Source organism: Dicentrarchus labrax, unplaced genomic scaffold, assembly GCF_905237075.1.
Source record: "Dicentrarchus labrax unplaced genomic scaffold, dlabrax2021, whole genome shotgun sequence".
Lineage (NCBI taxonomy): Eukaryota > Metazoa > Chordata > Actinopteri > Moronidae > Dicentrarchus > Dicentrarchus labrax.
Genome location: NW_026136720.1, coordinates 10201956 through 10222386, shown reverse-complemented (window position 1 = coordinate 10222386; position 20431 = coordinate 10201956). Strand labels below are relative to the sequence as shown.

General features: G+C 39.1%; 4 protein-coding genes and 1 long non-coding RNA gene across 8 annotated transcripts in view; 2 read left to right on the top strand and 3 right to left on the bottom strand.

Moving 5' to 3' along the window:
• Window positions 1–390: 390 nt before the first annotated feature.
• On the bottom strand, window positions 391–7100 carry hprt1l (hypoxanthine phosphoribosyltransferase 1, like). The gene is made up of 10 exons (XM_051383415.1): window positions 6971–7100; window positions 6624–6704; window positions 6240–6346; window positions 5690–5873; window positions 5336–5401; window positions 5224–5241; window positions 4706–4788; window positions 3284–3330; window positions 2701–2777; window positions 391–952 (listed from the first exon to the last, which is right to left on the bottom strand). The coding sequence occupies exons 2-10, from the start codon at window positions 6639–6641 to the stop codon at window positions 905–907; spliced, it is 648 nt and encodes a 215-aa protein (XP_051239375.1). The 5' UTR covers window positions 6642–6704; window positions 6971–7100; the 3' UTR covers window positions 391–904.
• Window positions 7101–7126: 26 nt separating this feature from the next.
• Window positions 7127–7975, top strand: LOC127353849 (uncharacterized). The gene is made up of 2 exons (XR_007881376.1): window positions 7127–7296; window positions 7407–7975. It is a non-coding gene; the product is annotated as an uncharacterized LOC127353849 (long non-coding RNA).
• An 839-nt stretch (window positions 7976–8814) lies between these two features.
• On the bottom strand, window positions 8815–12628 carry psmd7 (proteasome 26S subunit, non-ATPase 7). The gene is made up of 8 exons (XM_051383413.1): window positions 12494–12628; window positions 11960–12051; window positions 11439–11531; window positions 11242–11339; window positions 11064–11144; window positions 10736–10827; window positions 10361–10559; window positions 8815–9409 (listed from the first exon to the last, which is right to left on the bottom strand). The coding sequence occupies exons 1-8, from the start codon at window positions 12565–12567 to the stop codon at window positions 9146–9148; spliced, it is 993 nt and encodes a 330-aa protein (XP_051239373.1). The 5' UTR covers window positions 12568–12628; the 3' UTR covers window positions 8815–9145.
• Window positions 12595–15004, top strand: LOC127353848 (dynein light chain roadblock-type 2-like). Its single transcript, XM_051383416.1, has 4 exons — window positions 12595–12714; window positions 12870–12945; window positions 13043–13210; window positions 14229–15004. Exons 1-4 carry the CDS (start codon window positions 12712–12714, stop codon window positions 14270–14272), a joined length of 291 nt encoding a protein of 96 aa, XP_051239376.1. The 5' UTR covers window positions 12595–12711; the 3' UTR covers window positions 14273–15004.
• Window positions 15005–16219: 1215 nt separating this feature from the next.
• Window positions 16220–20431, bottom strand: part of LOC127353844 (genetic suppressor element 1) — a 39787-nt gene continuing 35575 nt past the window's right edge. For all 4 annotated transcript variants that reach the window (XM_051383409.1, XM_051383411.1, XM_051383410.1 and 1 more), the window contains exons 13-16: window positions 20053–20427; window positions 19533–19844; window positions 18220–18323; window positions 16220–18057 (exon numbers count right to left, since the gene is read on the bottom strand). In XM_051383409.1, the coding sequence (XP_051239369.1) occupies window positions 17920–18057; window positions 18220–18323; window positions 19533–19844; window positions 20053–20427 (929 nt within the window). In that variant the 3' untranslated portion in view covers window positions 16220–17919. The remainder of the gene's footprint in view (window positions 18058–18219; window positions 18324–19532; window positions 19845–20052; window positions 20428–20431) is intronic.

Genomic DNA, 20431 nt, shown 5'->3' with positions numbered 1-20431 from the left:
TGTAGTTTTTATACATTTTTCAATGTGAATCAATACATTTAGCGAACTTCACATCATTAGAAGACCCTCCCCTACTTAGCTTCTGATTTGGGCCTTTTTCCAACCCTAACTCGCCACTCCTCACGCCTAAACCTAACCAAGGAGCCAATCAAAGGCAGAGTAAGGTGGGTCATCAAACGTGCATTTAACTCGGCTTATTATAATTTAAAAACATTATTTTCATCGTCTCATTTCTGAATCTCACATTAGTCTATAGCTTGATATGTTGAGATAAATGTCTTTAAGTTTTGGCCGCAGTCTCTTCTATCAACTGTGCGTTTGCTTCTCTTCTATTTTTCTATAAATATGCCAAAGAAGCTACACAAAGTGGATCAGAAAATAAAAACAGAATTCAAGGTTTCAACGGGATTTGTATTGCTGTAAACAGGTCCTTGATGAAAACACAAGATATGAAATAAAACATACAGTACATTCCAAGTCAGTCATGTTATGGCATAATGAGAGGATATATGCAGTATTTTAAGTCGATGCAGAAACATGTACAAAAGGCTACTTAAATGTGACTGACAGCTCACTGAACATAAAGCAGTAGCCTGAGACATGTGATTGGATGAGCCAAAACAAATATCTTCAAGATAAAACTGCAATTTACAAGAAAAGTCTATACACAATGAGTGAATAAATAAATTAAAATTGAACAACCCAAATATTCATTAAATAAATAATTGATCCCACGTATTCAATAAGGGGGAGGGAAATGAAATGTTCTTGAAGTTATTTACAACCCACAAGTCACATGTTGTGGATTCATATGTAGAAAAATAAATAAGATTCCAAACACAGCAAAGCTAAGGAGGGTCGTCACAGTGGTCCTAGTCTTCATTGATTCAGTCATCGCCTCTGCTCACACTTTGTACTTCTCCTTGGCTTGATCATTAAGTATGCAGATGTGCTGTGGAAGACAAACAGGGCTCATGTTTAATCAGTTCTGTTGTTGAGGAATTAAAATTTCTTAAGTGTGTAATATAGTGAGACATGCCGGTTCCGGTGATAAGCAGAAGAGATACACGCCCTAGATGTTGCGCTGTTGCACACAAGATATACCAGCCCCCAGGGGACAAGAGTAAATTTGATTAAACTACATCACCGAGTCTTCTTTCATCATCCACCACGATCCATTACTGGGAGGAAACTCTGTATTGTGCAGCTAAGACGTGCTCTTTCTAGTGCGTATTGTTTTCTGGAGATGTGACAGTTTAACAACCTAAGGAGGTCTTTACATTATAGAAATTACACACAAATGGTGGATTTTGAGACAAATCTTTTGACTCAGTGTTTAAATTAGGAAAACTGTAATTGGTTTTAAATAAAGTAAGAAGGATTTAGCAGTCCTCTGATCTCAGTAAAAACACAAATGTTACTGATAAAATTAACAATGACTCTGTTCTATTCCAATAAGTCATGACAGTCTTACGGTGAACCAGCATGCAAACTATCAAGACCCTGAAGCCAAAGCAGCTTTGAATTCAACCATCATTAATTTCATTATTTTCACCCGGGCTTTTCCTTCTTATCACATGTCAAAATGTCTTCTGTGAAAAAGGCCTATTATAATCATGCGGGTGTGGAGAAGGCTTTGAACCAGCATTCAGATAATCTTACAGGGAGAAATGATTTATCATAAATATAATATTGAATAAATAAAATCAGAAGAAAAAAAAAAAAAAAAAAAAAAAAGAGTATAATAACACAAACATTCCCCAGACTGTAATTTAATACCTATTTGTAAGCTACAGATCATCCCAGATCAATTTCCTGTCAAATGTAAATGCTTCAAAACCCGAGCCGTGTCCCAGTTCTATACTATACACAGATTGTAAGCAGGTTTTTGCATATAAAATGTATTCACTGTACATTATTCTTTCACAATGCAAAAAGGAAAAAGGGAAACTAGTCACAGCTGAAAAATATTAAAACTAACTGCAGATGGTGGTGAAACTGATTGAGGAAGGTTTTAGAAAACAAAGAATTTAATATTTGGAAAAACATTTTACTTTCTTTTTGTGTAACAGACAGTTTCAAGCTCATAGTTTGAGCAGCCCCATACACAACAAACTGTGATGCACTGTGTGTTCTGACACCTTTCTATCAGAACCAGCATTAACTTTATCAGCAGTTTGAGCTACAGTAGCTCGTGTGTTGGATCGGACTACACGGGCCAGCCTTCACTCCCCAAGCGCATCAGTGAGCCTTGGCCACCCATGACCCTGTCTCTGGTTCACTGCTTTTCCTTCCTTGGACCACTTTTGATGGTACTGACCACTGCAGACCGGGAACACCCCACAAGAGCTGCAGTTTTGGAGCTGCTCTGACCCAGCCGTCTAGCCATCACAGCCTCCTAACATATCCCCCCCCCACTGACAGGTGCCATGATAACGAGATAATCAGTGTTTATTCCCTTCACCTGTCAGTGCTCATAATATTATGACTGATTGGTGTACCTAATGCATGAATTTCATAATTTCCTTTTTGTACAAAGCAGTAAAGTACATTGATATTCTAACAGTAATATATATATATATATATATATATATATATATATATATATATATATATATATGACAGTCAGTACTGTATACACTGTACACAATTAAAACGCAGCTATTGTTTCATGTTTGTCCTCATTCTTTTCATACTTACACTGAGATCTCTGAAGTACTCGTTGTAGTCCAAAGCGTAACCCACCAGAAAGGCATCAGGCACCTCAAAGCCAATGTCTGAAATAAATATATAGACACCGACAATGTGAGTTGTATAAAAAGCAAAAGCAAACAGTACTTTTAAGACTTGTGGGCAGATCCAGGAACATTTGCTGTAGTGAAATAATAGATGTTGCTCTTTTGCAGTGTTAGGTTGTACTAAAATGTAAGTACGATATAGTGGAAAGTCAAAACGCTTACAGTAACAGCCTGAGGGACAATCTTAAAGAGATTATCCAACTCAAACCTAAAAGCATTACATAATCACAGACAGTGTGAGCGGGGGGGTTAGCAGGCACGCGTTAGTCCCTAAGTGCCAGGCTTGGCTACATTTGGAGTAGATATTCCTGAAATGAATGTTAATCCTGCACGGGAAAGGACAGATTTATTAAATGAAAGCTCACCAGCCCTTCAAAGAACCGGACACATGTATGAGGGATTGGCAATAAATGAGCACTACCATACATTAATATAACGTACATAGATAACATGTCTCAGTGTAAAGTGAGTAAAGAGGTGCTTACAGTCTGGTCTGTACCCTGAACTCCTCGGGGTCCTCTTCACCAGAAGGCTGCAATGACAAAGGAGGAAAATACAGGATATATAAAACAAGAGAGACATTAACATGCCTCAGAGAAGAACTGCTATAACCACAACCTTTTCACTTTTCATTCTGACTGATGGCACTGATTGTGTCTTGGTGCCTTAACCCCAGATCAACCTCTTTGTTTGGATCTTATTGTTAATGCATTGACACAATATTAGAAGAGGTGTTCCCAATGAGTAGAGGTTCCCTGTCTGAAAGCTCAATTCACCAAAGAAAACAAGTTTAGCAAGATCTGAGGTTAATCTGTATAATTGGAACATATTGTTTCTGGTGATGCAGTAAGAAGGTGGTTCTGAGTTTGAACCTGTCAGCCAGCTGGTGCCTGTTGTCACCCTCCCCCCGACTCGGCTCCAGTTTTTTTCACAGACATGCAGGTTAGGTTAATTGGCGACTCTAAATTGCCAGTAGGTGTGACTGTGAAAGGTCTCTTGACCAATTTCAGCTGTACGACCCTCTACAGCAATGTTACTCAAACTTTTTATACTGAGTACCACCTTAAAAAATATTACACTCTCCAAGTATACTACCATTATGAGCCTATTCAGCTACAGACAGTTCATGCAGGAGGCTGGTTTATTCCCAATAAGAACAGTATTTGTTGTTGACCAGAGTCAGATTGGTGGAAAAGGGTTACTCCTGGTCCACATTTCTCTTCCCAATACTTCCTGTTTGGAGCCACGATTGCAGAGTTTTTAAACCATTTATTTTACCTCTACTTTATTATCTTGCCATCGCATTTTAGCTCATAACTAATCATGGATCCATGCATGAACGTGACTACGTAGCAGGCTGATATTGAAACTCAATATTACAGGAAATGCAAAACATTCAAATCACATTTCAGCAATCTCATAAGTATTTTTATAGTATTATATAGTACCGCTATCTGTGTACCACTAGTGGCAGCTCGCATACCACCAGTTGTACTATAATTTGAGAACCAGTGCTCTAAAGGATAAGTGATTATGTCTAATGGATGGATTGTATTGTTTCTGGACATACAAAACAACTCAACAGACATATCACTTTCCATAACCAATACTCAGAATAATCTCAGACCTTGCTGACGACTACTGCTTCAACACATTTCCTGTTTCAAACAGCTTTCAGGAATACTTCAGAGGAAAGGCCTCCACAGGGCAGTTAATAGAACAGCAGATTAACTCTTAAGCTGCTCCCTCCCTCCATCACATTACATCTCTAATACACTCCTAAAGGAGAGCATCCATTAGCTAAGAGCACTGTAAATAAGCAACGTCTCTGGTGACATACCAGCCAGTTATAGTGGCGGTCCATAACTAAGTTTCCTGTACTGTAAACGGTGTCTGGTGCTGCCTACCTTACAACTTTAACCATCTTGGGATTACATTCACTCAGCAGAGAAAGTAGCGTCTGCATCGTCCTTCCAGTCTCCACAATATCCTTTTTATAAGGCAGGTAACATGAAGTGGTCACATTAAAGTGAAAGCAGAAACAAAACAAAGAAATATTACTTCAAAATATGACATTTATACAACTAATAAATTATATTAAGTTAGTTTTGTAGTACAAATGATGACTGATATTTCAAAAAGATGAACTAACTGAATGAATACTGGTGCAGAGAATTTTTATTTATACCAAAATATTTATATCATTGTGATCAATACTGCAAATCAGTGAGCAGGATTGATCTATGGTCATATTGGATTGGGCTGAAATGAGGATTTGACTTGATTTGCCAGGTGTTTAATTAGCTGAATTTATCAAAACCAGTTATCTATAAACAGTTTCTCAATTGAATTTCCAGAAAATGTACAACAGCATGATTATTGATGACCATATTAACCACAATACAGAATAAAATAAAAGTCTTACCTCTACAATCAAAACATTCTGCAGAAAAGAAAAGAAAGAACAGCTGATGAAGTATACAGCTATACATGACTGTGTAACTTCGGTATTTCTGCCTGACAAACACTAGACGAACCTTGCCTGAGAGATTGGACAGCTCATCCCCTCCAATGACTTTGACACTGTTTGTTGACTTATCATTCTAGGGGACACAAAGAGGAGACGACATGAGCTGTCTCAGTGCGCTTACAGTTTGGATTAACCTTGTCCAATTAGTTTTGCTAGAATCAAGAGAAAAATTACCACAAACCACAGTTAAAAGTTCTTAAAAGTGTCTATACATTGCACCCACAGTCTCCACATTTTGAACAACTGCAGTGGCCCATTTCTAACTGAATATGACCTCATTTGTATTTCGCCAAATCACACACACACACCTCACATCAGCACAAGCGGTTTCCTGGAAATGAAACGAGAAAAGGCAGCTTACACAGTAGCTCTTCACCCTAATGAAATCCACCGTCAGCGGCACTGATTTATCGCTGTTCTGATTCAGCACTTTGATGTAGTCCAGGAGGTCTGCGAAGAACTTGTAGCCCCCTTTTAGCACACACAGGGCTACTATGTGGTGTCCCCCCATGTCTTGGATTATGTCCCGGGCCAGACGCTCCGTCCTGGACCAGAAGAGAGAGGTGGCACACACAAAAGACAGGGGAGGAAGGGGGGAAAAGGAAAGTGTATTGATGAATCTGGGCAGGGGAACATGACATTGCACTTAAACATAATTGCTTACAGTGCAAACAGCACTGCACTGGACATTCAAACCCCTACCTCTCAAAGCCACATTCAAATGCACTTCCCAATGTGGACTGCAGCCATTTGTCAAACAAATACACTATACTGCTGTAATCCTAGCATAAAGCAGTGTGAATGTGTGTGTGTGTGTGTGTGTGTGTGTGTGAAATAGAAAGATCCAGAGAGTGAGTGTGTCAGGTGACATGAGCTGGTAATTTCCAGGTACTGGTGCTGGCTGGGTTTACCTGTCCATGATGAGTCCATGCGGGATGATCACCTTGTCCAAATCGTTCTCATAATGTCTGGGGACACAGAAAAGGTCCAGCTCATGGCCCTTCTCATCGTCAGCGATCTGAAAGAAGAAGAAGGAGATCTCTTCAACGGTTGGCACTGACAGATAACAACAGTGACAGCCATTATAAACCCTCCTGGCAACACCATACCTCTCAACCACCTGTTTATTCCTCACACACACACACACACACACACACACACACACACACACACACACACACACACACACACGGGAAGGTAAACGGACAAACACTGTGACTACTGGTGGTAGGAAAGGCCTACGGTACACACACACACACACACACACACACACAGACAGCAGTTGACAGCCTCACCTGCAAATACGAAGCCATGTTACCAACGGTCGTCCGTCTTGTTCAGTCGCAGTGAAACGTCTGAGGAGTCATACTCAGGTCCTGAGAGAGAGAGAGAGAGAGAGAAGAGAGAGAGAGAGAGAGAGGGAGAGGGAGAGAGAGAGACAGACAGAGAGACAGACAGGGAGAGAGAGAGAGGAGGGTTTGTTGACTGCACGAGCCTGCTTTCCTCCTCCTCGCTGACACTGGTGCGCGCGCGCGAGCAGCACGAGCGAGTGATGCTTCTCTCTGCCCCCGGGGTTTAAAACCCGCCTACGTCAGAATCCAGTTTTACCTTCCCGGTAATCTGATTTGCCCCGAAAACAAACCTGAGCTCAAAATGCGCTGCACCGGCGGCGGTGACCTGCTACCAGTAACGTTGCTACTTCTAATCTGCAGTGTTTTTGGTGACTGTGGCAACGCGATGTAGCGCGAGCGTTTGGGAGAGAAGAAGCTGCTCGATGACGCAGTTTTAAAAAAATATAACGGCTGGCAGTTAACGCCTCTGACCGATGTCCACTAACTGCCGTGCTTTTATTTTGGCAGTGCCTCCCACTATGTGAAGAATGAACTGTGATTTTATTCTTGAACATATTAGTTGGAAGATTGTGTTGTTTGGTGTACAGAAGAAAAAACATGATTAAAGCTGCAGTGGGTAAGTTTTATAAGAAATATTTTTTTTGTCATTATTGCTGATATTTGTCACTAACGTTATATCCTGACAGTAGATGAGACAGATAATCTGATTCCTCTGGCTCCTCTTAGCGCTATGGATCCACCGGGCCTGGACGGAAACAATCAATCAGATATAAATACACATACAATACATACAATGTGGTATTACAGCTAATCTACACTAAAATGTGTTATATTTTAGGTGAGAAATAGGCATCGCAGTAACTGATCTGAGTTTCTGTGCGTTGGACGGACTCACTGAGAATGAGCTGTCAATCCTGAGGTAGCCACGCCAAAAAGCATACCTCTCTTTATCTGTCTGTTTTACCCTAAATTGGACCATAATTTACTAAATTAACATCATAATGTATGAAAGAAGACTTGAAACTAGTAGTTGAGACCATAAACTCATAAGGAAACTGTTTATTGAGCTAATAAATCAAATGAGAAGTCGGATCATTTCTCTATTAGAGTGTATGGTAATGGCGAATGGAGCTCCCCCTGCTGGCCATTACATAGAATATAAGTTTATATAAATTCTTCCTGCCAGCATTATATTTTTATTTGCCTTTTTCTTTTTTATGTATTCCTCCTTTCTTTTATATAAACTGTAAACTGTAACCTGTCTTTATTATGAGCAATAAAGGAAAAAAAGTTAACACCTCTCCTCCTCCCGTGTGTGGTTATAATGCTATAATCTGTGCTCTGTAGAGTTTATAACTGTACTTGTACATGAACTTCATAGACACATGTGGCACAAATACCCAGAGATACCTCCTCACTATTAGACTGCATTCAGTGAAACTACAGCTCATCTCTTCTTTATTAAATGTTTTCATTTACTTCCATCATGGTATACTATGTAGTGGCCATTTGTTGTTCTTATTTTCTACATTGTGTTGATAGAAGTTGTCGACATAGACCTTTTACACAGGAGCAATTTTGACATGAGAAAATAGCCTAAACACAGGTGTTTTCCATGATTTTAATTACAATTAAAATAATTAAGGCTCTGTTCGACAAGAATGGAAGAGAGCCTTAATTAGTATTATTGGTAACACCTGTGTTTTCCCTATTTAATTTCAAAGTGGCTCTTGTGAAGTTTGTTTGATAGAATCTAGCCCCAATTTAGTAATTGTTCAGGAGTTTTCAATCATAACACATGATCAGCAGACGCTTGACAACTTGTTATTGAACTCCTTAGAACCTCCTTGTTACTCCAAAGCACAACATGCTTTGACAATCCTGTACCATCACGCCAATAAAGCAACTATAAACCTGAGTTAGATTTGAACTTGTTCTTACCTGTTATGAAGTTATATCGCCACAGTTTATAGTAGTATGGTGGTTTTGACAGCAGGTTCTTAGCAACATAACTCATCCTCATTTTAATTTCAGTGTATAATTTGGCAATCTGCCTACAGGCATTATGCAACATTTTACTGAGACTGTTAGAAAGATAAAATAGGAACAGTGAAAACTGCAAAAAAAACACACATTTTTAATATGATTCAGATTTAATGAGTTAAACAGAAACAAAACATTTTTTTCCATATTACAAAAAAAGCAATACCAGGTGTTTTACCACACCAGGAGCGTGTTCTCATAGTTCAGAAGACCAAAGACGCAAACATCATCTCTGTACGATAATAACAGTCTTTATGAGTGCCACTTGTGATGGTGAGGCCAAATCTCAAATGACACTATTCCCCATATAGACACCTACTTTTAGCCTGAGACCCACATAGAGCTGTGACTGTGGGCAGAAAGTAGATCAGTATCCAGATGAAGATGGTGTGATTTACAAGAAGACCCTAAAAGAAGTACGCTTATTTCTTCTTCTTCTCATCTTTCTTGGCACCATCTGCTTTCTCCTTCTCCTTCTCTTTGTCTTTGTCATCTTTTTTCTCCTTGTCATCCTTCTTCTCTTTCTTGCCTTCCTCCTTTTCCTGTCCTTCCTTCTTTTCTGCGTCTCGGTTGGAAATCTTGTTGTTGATGAGGTTGTGCAGAGCCACCACGGAGCGAATGAGCGAGGCCAGGTAGACCACCAGCATCTGGTCGTTGGTCTTAAGGTAGAAGGCTTTTGTGAACTCCTGCAAAGACAAATACATGATATTCAGCATCCCAAAACCGTGCCTAAAACAAAACACACATCAAATTCATATCGTATGGAATGATGTGAATGAATTATTTGACCAAAATGTGGAAAGGGAATTCAAAACAATAAAAGATGAGCCACAGATCAAACAGAGCGGGATCTTTATTAAGATATGACACAAGAAGGTATTTGTCTCTAAGGTCTTGCTTATGCCACCACTATGCTGGTTAATCTTACATTATTTTGGTGGTTGTAAACAAATTACCAACTCTAGATAACTGAATTACATTTATTAAGAATTATGGAATTAATAAGTTCATCACAAAATTTTATTTGGAAAATATCATTACAGTAAACCTAAACCCAAGTCTAAACCCAAGTATAAATATTGACACATTCCTTGGTTAGGAACTACAGTTCATACTGATCAACACAAATGTGATGGAGCTGTGTGTCTCACTAAACCCGACTCAGTGTGCCCTCCAGTGGAGAAAATGAGAAGTTCAGTTAAACATGGAAGCTAAAAAAGGGTAGATTTTGTTTTACTGTTACAGAAGCTCACAAGGTAGAGCGCATACCACATATCTATACTGCAGTGGCGCAGGTTCGAATCCAGCCCTGGGCACTGTCTATCTCCACTGTTACAATATAAGTAAAGCGAAATGCGTAAAAAATAATTAACGTTTCTTTGGGTCGATGCAAAATGATAATAATTATCTATCTCCTTGGGTAATGGGGGGGGCAGCAAGGATTTAGCCTTGGTACATGGGCCAGCTCTACCAGGTGAGCTACCAGGGCACTGCAGGATAGTAAAATTAAACTAGAAAAATGTTTGTGTCACTCAAAAATCAAGTAAATTTAGCTGCACTACAATTTAACAAACCTTCTTACAATGATTATTGTAAATAAATACAAATTAAATACACCTCAAACACAAACAACTTACCAGTAGATTTACATCTGGCAGCAAGTTGAAGACATCCTGCAGCTGGTAGATGATCTGGTGGTTGATGGGAAGTTTTCCGGCTGTCACTCTCTCCAGGTAAGAGCGGATTTCCAGCAGCTTTGAGTTGAGTCCCTTCAGGCCATGAACCTGATTTGTGATGCGTTGCGACAGAGTGCCGACTGTGGTATCCTTGATATCTCTGTAGGTTAATAGCAGATGAGAAGTTAATGGACATTATATAAATATATAAACATTTGAGTTGATAACTCAGTATTTCTTTGCACGTTTGTTGATTACAGTAAAGTAGTATCGTAATTATTCACTGTGGTTATTTACAGTGTGGCAAAGTGTGTAAATTAAAGGTTTGTTTTGTACCTGAGCAGATGCTCCACACCCACTTCCTCTGCTTCCTCAGCTCCAATCTCACTGGTGACGTGTTCAAATGTCTTGGATGTTGGAGTGCCATCCTAAAAATAGTAAATCAAACAAACAATGATTTTCAATGAAAATAATTCTAACTCTACTCTAAATCAAAGTTTGTATTCACAAGAAAGTACTTTAGTAATTGGGGTTTTTGAGGCAGTTAGGTTACTCTGGTCTGTGCTGGACTGGCCACAAAATAGTAATGTATTTATAATGCAATTCATAATTCAATAAAAATCTGGTATTCTATGAGCTTCAATGCAATCTATGATTCTCTTACATCGTGTATTTCCTCCACAGAGATGTATGCTTCTGTGGGAAGACCAAGATCCTTGGGCTTCACATCTATAATGACTAACACCTGGTAGGATAAAAGAGAAATATATGAGTGAGTTGTTCAATACCGGAATGAATATGAGTAAAACAAGGTGAAACTGTGGAGAAAAATAGGTACATACCGAATTAGTACAGTACTGCTTGACGAGTTCATTGATGGCAATGTCATTCTTATGTAACTTGGGTCCTGTGTGGTACCATCCGACTATTCTTTCTCTGGCTGAAAACCAGGAAAGACAGTTATTCACAAGTATAAAATCAGGGCAACACAGTCAACGTAAAACACAACTGAATTATATAGATGTGGGCAGTGCCGTACCATTAACTTTCTTGAACATGCCGTACATGTTCTCCAAGTAGTCATGATCCAGGAACCACACTGAGTCATCCCGGTCATCCTCATCAAACGGCACTGGGAAGGAACATTGACAGTGGATTAAGAAAGTGACCTCTCTGCGGCAGTCTTAAAATATTCACTGACATTCAGAATACTTTCGCTTCATATTGAGTGCCCAATGAATGTCATCTAATGCATATTTAATCTTAAAAAAAGGACCCTCCAGTGATAGTGATAGATAGATCAGCTAACTACTCAGTCTGTAAAAACAGGTGTGAGTCTACAAAGTCTAAAACTTTACAACAGAAAACCTGTTTTCACTTTTAATGTAGGATTCTGCAATAAATGAAAGATAGCATCATGATAGGAAGTCTTTTAAAGAGCTTGTATCATACTAGGAATAAAAGCTTAGTACGTTATATCTCAGCCACTTATACTTACCACTGTTCTTCACTGAGTCTGTTTCTCTCAGGAAGCCTAAATGTTGTCAACATGAGACTCACCTGCAAAACTGTTCGAGACATCGAGAACTTTTTTATGCCACGACCCCAGAAGGACACCAACCACTCGCTTCTGATTGCCAACCTTTCCTATCCTGTGGATTAAACAGTCAAATAAACAGAACAAAATGCTCTTATTAGTTTATAGTTTAGTGAGAATCGATCGATACGACTCACACGCACTGAGTGAGTCACTTAGCCAGGGCGCTACTGTAAGCTAAGCTAACACAGTCTAATAAACCCTTTATATCGTCCACTGCTACATAAACGAATGACAAGACCATAGCACAAGAGTGAACACATAAATGAGCTCAACTACTAACCAACCCTACCGCCTCCCTCATCCAGATAACACTATTTAACACGTTATTGCTCGCTAACACTAGCCCCCCCTCCCGGAGCTAACTAGCCCGTCTGCATTCATTCTTAACGGCGCTCTGACTCAGCAGGGCTACCATTAGCTTAGCTCAGCAGCAACGTAACGCTTTACTGACATTCCGCCTGCGAGCAGCGAACGCAAGTACTAAACCCACCGACCTGTTAAAGTGATCCACCACGCTGAGCAGCACCAGGGGGTGAACGACCACGTTTTCCACCGCTAACTCCGGCATTTTCGCAGTAAAGAAGAGCAGCTCGGCAACCCACCTCCACACAATGACGGCGACGCTACACTTCCGCCTGCGTCTGACGTCGCTTCCGTTTCTCTTGGCAACAGGGAGACGCAGAGAGGAGAGTTGTCGCGAGCAGGCGAAGAAATGGTGGGAGAGGATCGATTAACTGCGTATTTGTGTCGAAAGTGTTTTCTGTATTTTCTTATTGTTACTTAAGATGAAGTTATTCGTGTTTATGTTTAATAAAATGCGTCTTTTTTTTTGTTGAATTTAATGTCCTTTAATTTCATTCTCTCCTGCAGGCTGAAGTTGAGGAAACACTGAAGAGGATCGAAGCCCATAAAGGTGTGATTGGAACAATAGTTGTTAATGCAAAAGGTAAGACAACATGCAAAAAAATATCCAGTAAATAACAGGTTGTTGTTTTCCCCCCCCGCTGATACAACATGTTTACAATACAGTCTGATTTTTGCAGGTATTCCCATCAGAACCACTTTAGATAACTGCACGGCGGCTCAGTACGCAGGACTTCTTCATCACCTCACGATGCAGGCCAGGAGCACAGTGAGGGATATTGATCCTCAGAATGACCTCACCTTCCTCCGCATCCGTACCAAGAAAGATGAGATCATGGTTACACCAGGTGAGTAAGATTGGTATTGTTGTATTTCATGTTATGTGATTATTGGTATCACAGGTGTATATGGGTGTATAGTGGCTTATTCTACTGTCAGGAGTACAAAAAAAGTAATTTTATTTTCATCACATAACTTATATACTGTAGGCTGTGATTACTCATGGGGCTTTTTTTGGCTCCACAAAACAATAAAGTATATTATGAATGAATCAGACTGCATTAAACAGTTGATAATGTAAATAATTATTATTGTGCAAACTGCAAAATAGTGTAAAAAAAACAAATATATATATACTGGTTCATCCGGTTTATATCCAATATATATATCCGGGTATATCGCCCAGCAACTTAATCATGACCAGTGTTGGGCTAGTTTCTCAATTAAATGTATTAGTCTTTACTTTTTACTCCCTGCCAACAATAATTATCATTGATCCCTAGGGACAAATTTTGTTTGTTATTTAAGGTGCTTACACGATGTTAAAGAATAGAAATACTAATTATATTATAATATCTAAGACAAAATATATAGAAAATGAAAATATAGGTATATATATAAGTACAAATATATATATATTAAATATGACAATATAGACTTGTAAATGTATGCTACAGTATGTGACTGACAGAAATGAAATGAGTAATAGTGAGTTTTAAAGATTGCAGTATTACAGAAAGTATTATTTACACTAGTAGTTATATTACTTTTCTGCTACTCTCCACAAAATTGGTAATTATGCAGCTTCCTCTCAAAAATTCAGACTTATTACAAATAAAATCCAGTTTTGTTTGTTAAAATCAAAGTAATGGGAATATTTCACTGAATATAAGCGTTTTCAACTTTAAAGCTAGTTTCCTCCATTTAGTTACACTACTGTTTACTGGGGAAAGTAATGTTATTACTAGTAATGCCTTAAACACTGATCATGACAAACATTTAAAGTCAACAGCTGTAACTCAGAAGAGGAATCACTCTACCGTTTTTATTATATTTCTATTCCCCCGTCTTCTCTTCTTTCTTTAGAGAACGGCTATCTGCTGATAGTCATCCAGAAGCTACGTGAATAGCTGCTGGACACAGTCAACCTTTGGTTTGTCACATGGTGGTTGAATGTTTTTCCACTGTGTTATGTTGCTCCAAGCACTGCACACATCCCTCATTATGTCGCTCTGTAGTATGAAACTCAGTATTATGTGAACTGACTTTTTACTACTGTCTGTTTCTCCTCTAAAAAGAATAGTAACTGTGATATTTGTGCCTTATTTCTAAAAGAAATGGTCTCTGTTCTGAATGTAGTTTCCTACTGGAAGAAAATATCACGTCTACCTTCTAAATATTTGATTTTAAAGTAAAAGTAATTCATTGTTTTTATCCCTCCATGTTATTTTGACAAAGCTATAAATAGGACATTGATGTTCCACACTAATTTTATCAACTGGCTCCAGAAGATTTATTTCATTAATTTTGGTCTTGTTCTGTTTGGAAAGATATTTGTGCTTTTATTTCCCAATATATTGATTCAGAATTTAGTTACCCTTTCATATGATAATGTATTGTTTGGCTTTTTTTTTTTTCATGCTCTTCTACCAAAAGAATACTATATCATCAGTCCTACTGCTTGCTAAATCATGTATTGATAAATATAAATTTTCCAATCATAAACCATCTTTATTTAATATTTTAAAAAAGATAAATCAAGCAATATGTCCAAACCTTCCATGTATTTACCCATTTTCTGTCTGTCTGTTTTTAACTGCTGTTTGTTAATAAACAGAAAATAAAGTCGTATTAATCTATAACATGGTCCCTGTACACAAGTGTGTTCACTTATGTGTAATTAGTTCTGTGCTCCCCCTTGTTTCACTCTATTCTGTCCCCTGTGAGTCTACTACAAAATGGATGTTAAAGCATTTCTGTAGCTTACTGGTCTCTTTATTAAGTAGCATATCCTGTCTTCTTCTTTTTCTTGCAAGTGTATAGAGATTGTTGAAATCAGGTCAACTCCACCCAACTTACGCCTCACAAGACATCTAATCAGCCAGGCTAATTGAAAACACCTGTGTGAGTATGCAGAGCCTTTCATTTGCAAATGAATGGACCATTTTGACATGAAATAACAGAGTAACCTCAGGTGTTACCGATGATACTAATTAAGCGTCTGTTCCATGCAGGTCAAACAGAGTCAGGGTTGCAGCTATTGCACCTGTTGGCTCACTGTAAAGGCAATGTTTCCCTCTCTTTCCTCTTCTAAATGTAGTGAAGTATAAAGTAGATGAGGTATGGAAACCTCAAAATTGCACTCAAGTACAGTACTTGAGTAAATGTACTTGATTACTTCCTACCTCTGCTTTTATCCAATGAAACTTTTCTTGTCTTAGTGAGAGTGGCTCTTTGACTCTTTCCTCCCCCATCCAGATGACACAAGAGGTCACAGAGTGGTTTGATGAGTATGAAAATGGTGTTAATCGTATGTGTGGCCTTCACAGGCACTTGATCTCAACCCGATTAAATACCCATAGAGTCTCAGCCGGCACCATCAGCTGCCATCATTAAGTCACCAAATGAGGGGAATACTTTCTGGAAGGAGTTTAGACAGTCTACGATAGAATTAAGATGGTATTTCCTTTAATCACTTATTGTATATGGTGTTATTTCTATCAGTAATGTATGCAATAAAATGACGTATTCTTCATATAGCTCCTTTTATAATCAAACAAAGACAGACATTGTTTCTTTTTGTCAAAAACTCAGAATATCAGTTAATTAAGGAAACAACTTAGTTTTATATCAGGTCAAACCGGTTATTACGTCGTATGGCAGGTAAACTGTCTACAAATATCTAAAATCAAACATAAACATTTGGATTATATTGTTGGCTCTTTACTGCTGACAATAAATGACCATAGACCATTAAATTAATTATACATCTACGTGTTGAATACACTGTTGGTCAGGTGAAGACTGCTGTGAGACTTATCAGAAGTGAAACAGACACATGACAATGACAGACAAAAGACATTTTACAAATATTTTATTGTAAATTTCCATCAGACTTTACAGCAATATATGTTAATAAATAATTCATCACAATTATACGTCCCAAATAATACATTACATAACAACTGATTGAAACAAATATGCAGGATTTCACAGAAGGTTGGTAGAGGAGACTGAACAGGTGACACAGGAAGGTCAGATGATTTTGGGACATTGCTACCGTTGTGCTTGTACGAACAGACTCCTGGGATTTTAACATTCAAAAGGGGAAGGAGGCAGAAATTATGAATTTGTGATATATTTTTGTCTGGCTGGATGGAAATAAATCTCATCAAAAGACCAGAGAAGGTGTGGTTGTATTGTTATTCGCAGAAGGATAGTGTAATTCTGATGTTTATGTCACCCATCAACAATTAAAGAAATAATTTATTAGTCTTGACACAGTCCTGAAACTTAACCGTATAATAATTTGGCTTATTAGTTTTCTCAACAAAATCAGTTAAACTTAATTTTTCGAAACAACGCCACAATAAACCACCTTCAGAAAGGTGTGGTAAGGTTGGACAGTATGCCTAAAAGTTCAGTCATGTCACTCAAATGATGCCAATTATTTAAGAACATGTGTAGATAGTTTTTTTTTTTTTCTATTCAAGTTTTGTATATATTTATAGGCGTGTGGAGGGCTTAGAGCACCGACTCTGGGGGATAAACCTCTGAACTAATCATGACAACTTGATAATGCTGCGAGACAAAAACCTGATGTTTCGCCATATTGTCATCCATCGCCAGTGGTCCAACCCCTCAAACATTTTTGACATCACATAACATTTTCCTCAAATACAACTGTCCTAACACCCTTAATTTTCTAAACATTTTTATTCTGACCAGCAGCAATTCAAAACAAGAACATATGGCTTCCCACAAGCAAATGGTTAAAACGATAAAACATACAAAATTCTTCGTCTACCGCGAGTGATTTCACCAATGGAAAAGTGTATTAAACCTCAAAAAACTTCATTGATACCATTATATAGATACTATCTTTTAGATGTTTCCTATCCTCTTCACCAGCACACAAACTGTGTCATCCGTCAGACACGGTGCCCAGTAGACGCTACAACATTATACCACACAGAGGATAGTCAAGTATTTCCTCCCAATTCCATTTCAAGTGCATCCTATCAAGTTTAAGGCCTGAGGTGTGCTTTGATTCCTTGACTCAATTTTCATTCTCTGAGTTTTAACCAAGTGACCACTGCGCGCTTTAAGTATCTTCTTACCGCTGTCCAGAGACTACGGATTTGTACCAAGCTTGGATAAATACAGTTTATGCAGAAATTCATATGATATGAGCTAAATGGTGGAAAGTCCTTAAAGCCATCTCAGGGACTAGTGGGAATGGTTAGTGTTACTCTGACAAAGACGCTGTTTCACCCACACAGTGTTATTATCCATGGGCAGAGTGACAGAGAGTGGGAATTTGCCCAGACTATACGGTCACCGCGGTGTACAGTTACCGCGGCGAACATGGCAGGTGATCAGTTGAATCTGGAACCAGTCAGGTAACATAACTGACTGGCCAGAAGGGTAACAAGACAAGGACTGGCTCCTTCAAGTGCTTCAAGTGCAGAGAGTGGTCTGGCTCCAGTCTGTCTTGTTCTTGTTACTGTTCCTCCGCTGTCAGAGGCATTATCTGCCAGAGAGTCAGTGTCAGAGGTCACCTCGGTGTGTGCCCGTTGACTTGCCTCCTGCCCCAGTGAATGTTAGGTAGTGTCAAACACCTCCTGAAGTGCTCGAGCTGGGCCTGCAGTCTCTCCCTCTCCTCTCTCACTTTCTGCCTCTGACTCACCAGGTCCTGAGGAAATGAAAGAGGGATACGACTCTCATTACAGAACCAAGACTTTTCTGTATTATGCTACATCGCTTACACAGAGGAGTACTACCAGCAAAGGGGAACAGTGACATTGAAAGATGAAAACACACAAATCTGCATGCAGATATGGTCTCAGGTACTTACCCCCATAGTGAGAGAAAGCTGCTCTGCAGTTCTGGTCAGGTTGTAATTTTGTGCTTCAAGTCTTTTACACTGACTGTGAAGAACCTGCCGCTCTATACTCCACGCTGCACAGATAGAAACACACAGAAACCACAAATGAGGGAAGATTATTCCAATACCTCTTTTACACAAATGACCTCAATAGTGGCCCGTGGACCAAATCTGGCCCTCCATCAAAAATATTTGGACCTCTGACAAAAGTTTTCCCTTTTATCGATCAAAGCCTCTACTGTGCATGATTTTTTATAAATCTACTGTCGATAGCAATATAATACAAGCTGCATTATAATTATGAATGATTTGTGTCCCCCCCCCCAAAAAAAAGGTGACAGTTTTACACAAGTGATGCATTGAGGAGAAGGTAACAACAACAGGATTTCAACCATAAATGAAGGTGGTTCCTGTTTACACTGGCTTCCTACAAACAAACCAAGAGGAGTAAATTGATCTCTGGGGGTAAACGCTCCCGGTTTCAAAACGACCAAGTGTGCGTAACCAAGCAATTGCATTTTGAGTCTTGTAGTGCGACACAGAACATAGATTACTGTATATGAGTATATTTTTTTTAGCCAAATGAGTATTAACTTAATAGAAAATCCAAATAAACTCTACGTCTTGTTATTCTTAAAAAAAATAAATACTCTAACAAACAAAATTGTTTGAAACAAATATGCAGGATTGTCTGTCTCCACAGCGGCCGTAAAATTAAGAAGGACCCCCCAGTGAACAATTCTTTAAAAAATGGGCCCACAGTTGAACCTAATTGCCGACCCCTAGTGTAACAGGAAGGTAATTTAGAAACAGTGACTACATTATGTAGTTTTCCTTCCATTGACCAGTTGCAGATGTATTTTTCTACTTTAAATTGTGTTGATATCTTCATCACAACTCATTGCTCACCACATTTAGGGGATATTTCTGGTATGCATTTATGTTAAAAAATAAATACTGGCCTATATATTGTTACTTTTAACTGTTAAATATCAATATTGAATCAACCTCAACAATCCGATATCAGTCAGGCCTCATTTTTTGTTTCTATAATAACACTTTAATGAGGTATTTTCAGCTCAGGTTTTTCTAGTATTTTCTCTTTGAGGATGTCTGAACTTTGATTGTACAATCAAAATAAAGAAAAGATTCAAGAGGTTTATTGTCATATGTACAGTTAGAAACACATGACAATTCAAACAATTCAAAATAAATAAAAACAAATAATTTACAAACAAGCAATTTTGGTTTACGTGCATAAAACAAACTTAACATTGACTCACCATCCGCATACTCCTGGTAGGCCTCAAAAATAGCTTCAATACCCTGCCACTTCTTTGGAGCTTCTTCCATCTCCTCCTCCTCCTCCTCCTCATCTTCCTCCTCCTGTCCAGACTCCTCCTCGTCCTCATCAGACAGGTTTTCCCGTGGTCCTGGAGTGTCCCTGCTGCCTACAGGGAAATGGTGGAAGTGATGGCCGTTGATGTGTGCCTGCTGAGGGACATGATTAACGTTTGAACTCTTCTGTTGAGAGATGCTGTGAAACAACGAGCGGTCGGCCTTCGTGCCAGCCTCGGGGATGCAATTGGAGACTCCTGAGAAGAAGAGAGTGAGACAAAAATGCAATGTCAGTCTCTGCAGCTATTTTTAGCACAACACTTCATAAGCAGCCAATATGATTACTAATAGATGTTTTAACTGCTAGGATACTGCATTTTAACACCACTAGGTGGCAGAACTTTGTAATTTTAAAAGTCTCAATCATGCCTAATGGTCATGCACCTTTGAGAGCGAGTGGCTAACCTTTGTTCTGCAGCGTGTTGTGTGTGGACTGCAGCACAGCCTGGTGGAAGTGCTGAGCAAAGGACTCAGGCGTGAACCTCTCCAAGGGCCGATTCCATCCATTCTGCACAGGACTGGGCTCCTTTTTCTGGGGAGAAGCAACAACGCCATTCTGGAGGCCCTGGTGCTTCCTGTTTGGCTCCGTGAATTCAGCCTTTTCATGATGAACGGCCAAGGGTGGAGGGACGCGGGCCACATGGCTGTCCATGGAGGGTTTGAATGTGTCATTATGGAGGAGATGTTTAGGTTTGTGTACATACGGCGGGGAGGGGCTTGGAGAGTCTGGGTACAGATGTCCGTTTGATTGACACGGCAGAGGAGCTGACGAGGAGTCACCTAA

Excerpts from the sequence above, each read along its gene's own strand:
- hprt1l (XM_051383415.1), bottom strand. Across the intron at positions 5,402-5,689 it reads TTAGGGTGAAGAGCTACTGT|AATGATAAGTCAACAAACAG; the intron begins GTAAGCTGCCTT and ends TGTGTCCCCTAG. Across the intron at positions 2,778-3,283 it reads TTCAGGGTACAGACCAGACT|ACATTGGCTTTGAGGTGCCT; the intron begins GTAAGCACCTCT and ends TATTTATTTCAG.
- psmd7 (XM_051383413.1), bottom strand. The coding sequence starts at position 12,567 with ATGCCGGAGTTAGCGGTGGAAAACGTGGTCGTTCACCCCCTGGTGCTG. Across the intron at positions 10,828-11,063 it reads CTGTGGAGGAAATACACGAT|GATGGCACTCCAACATCCAA; the intron begins GTAAGAGAATCA and ends TACTATTTTTAG. Across the intron at positions 9,410-10,360 it reads TGCCAGATGTAAATCTACTG|GAGTTCACAAAAGCCTTCTA; the intron begins GTAAGTTGTTTG and ends TTGTCTTTGCAG.
- LOC127353848 (XM_051383416.1), top strand. Across the intron at positions 12,946-13,042 it reads AATAGTTGTTAATGCAAAAG|GTATTCCCATCAGAACCACT; the intron begins GTAAGACAACAT and ends TGATTTTTGCAG. Across the intron at positions 13,211-14,228 it reads TGAGATCATGGTTACACCAG|AGAACGGCTATCTGCTGATA; the intron begins GTGAGTAAGATT and ends TTCTTTCTTTAG.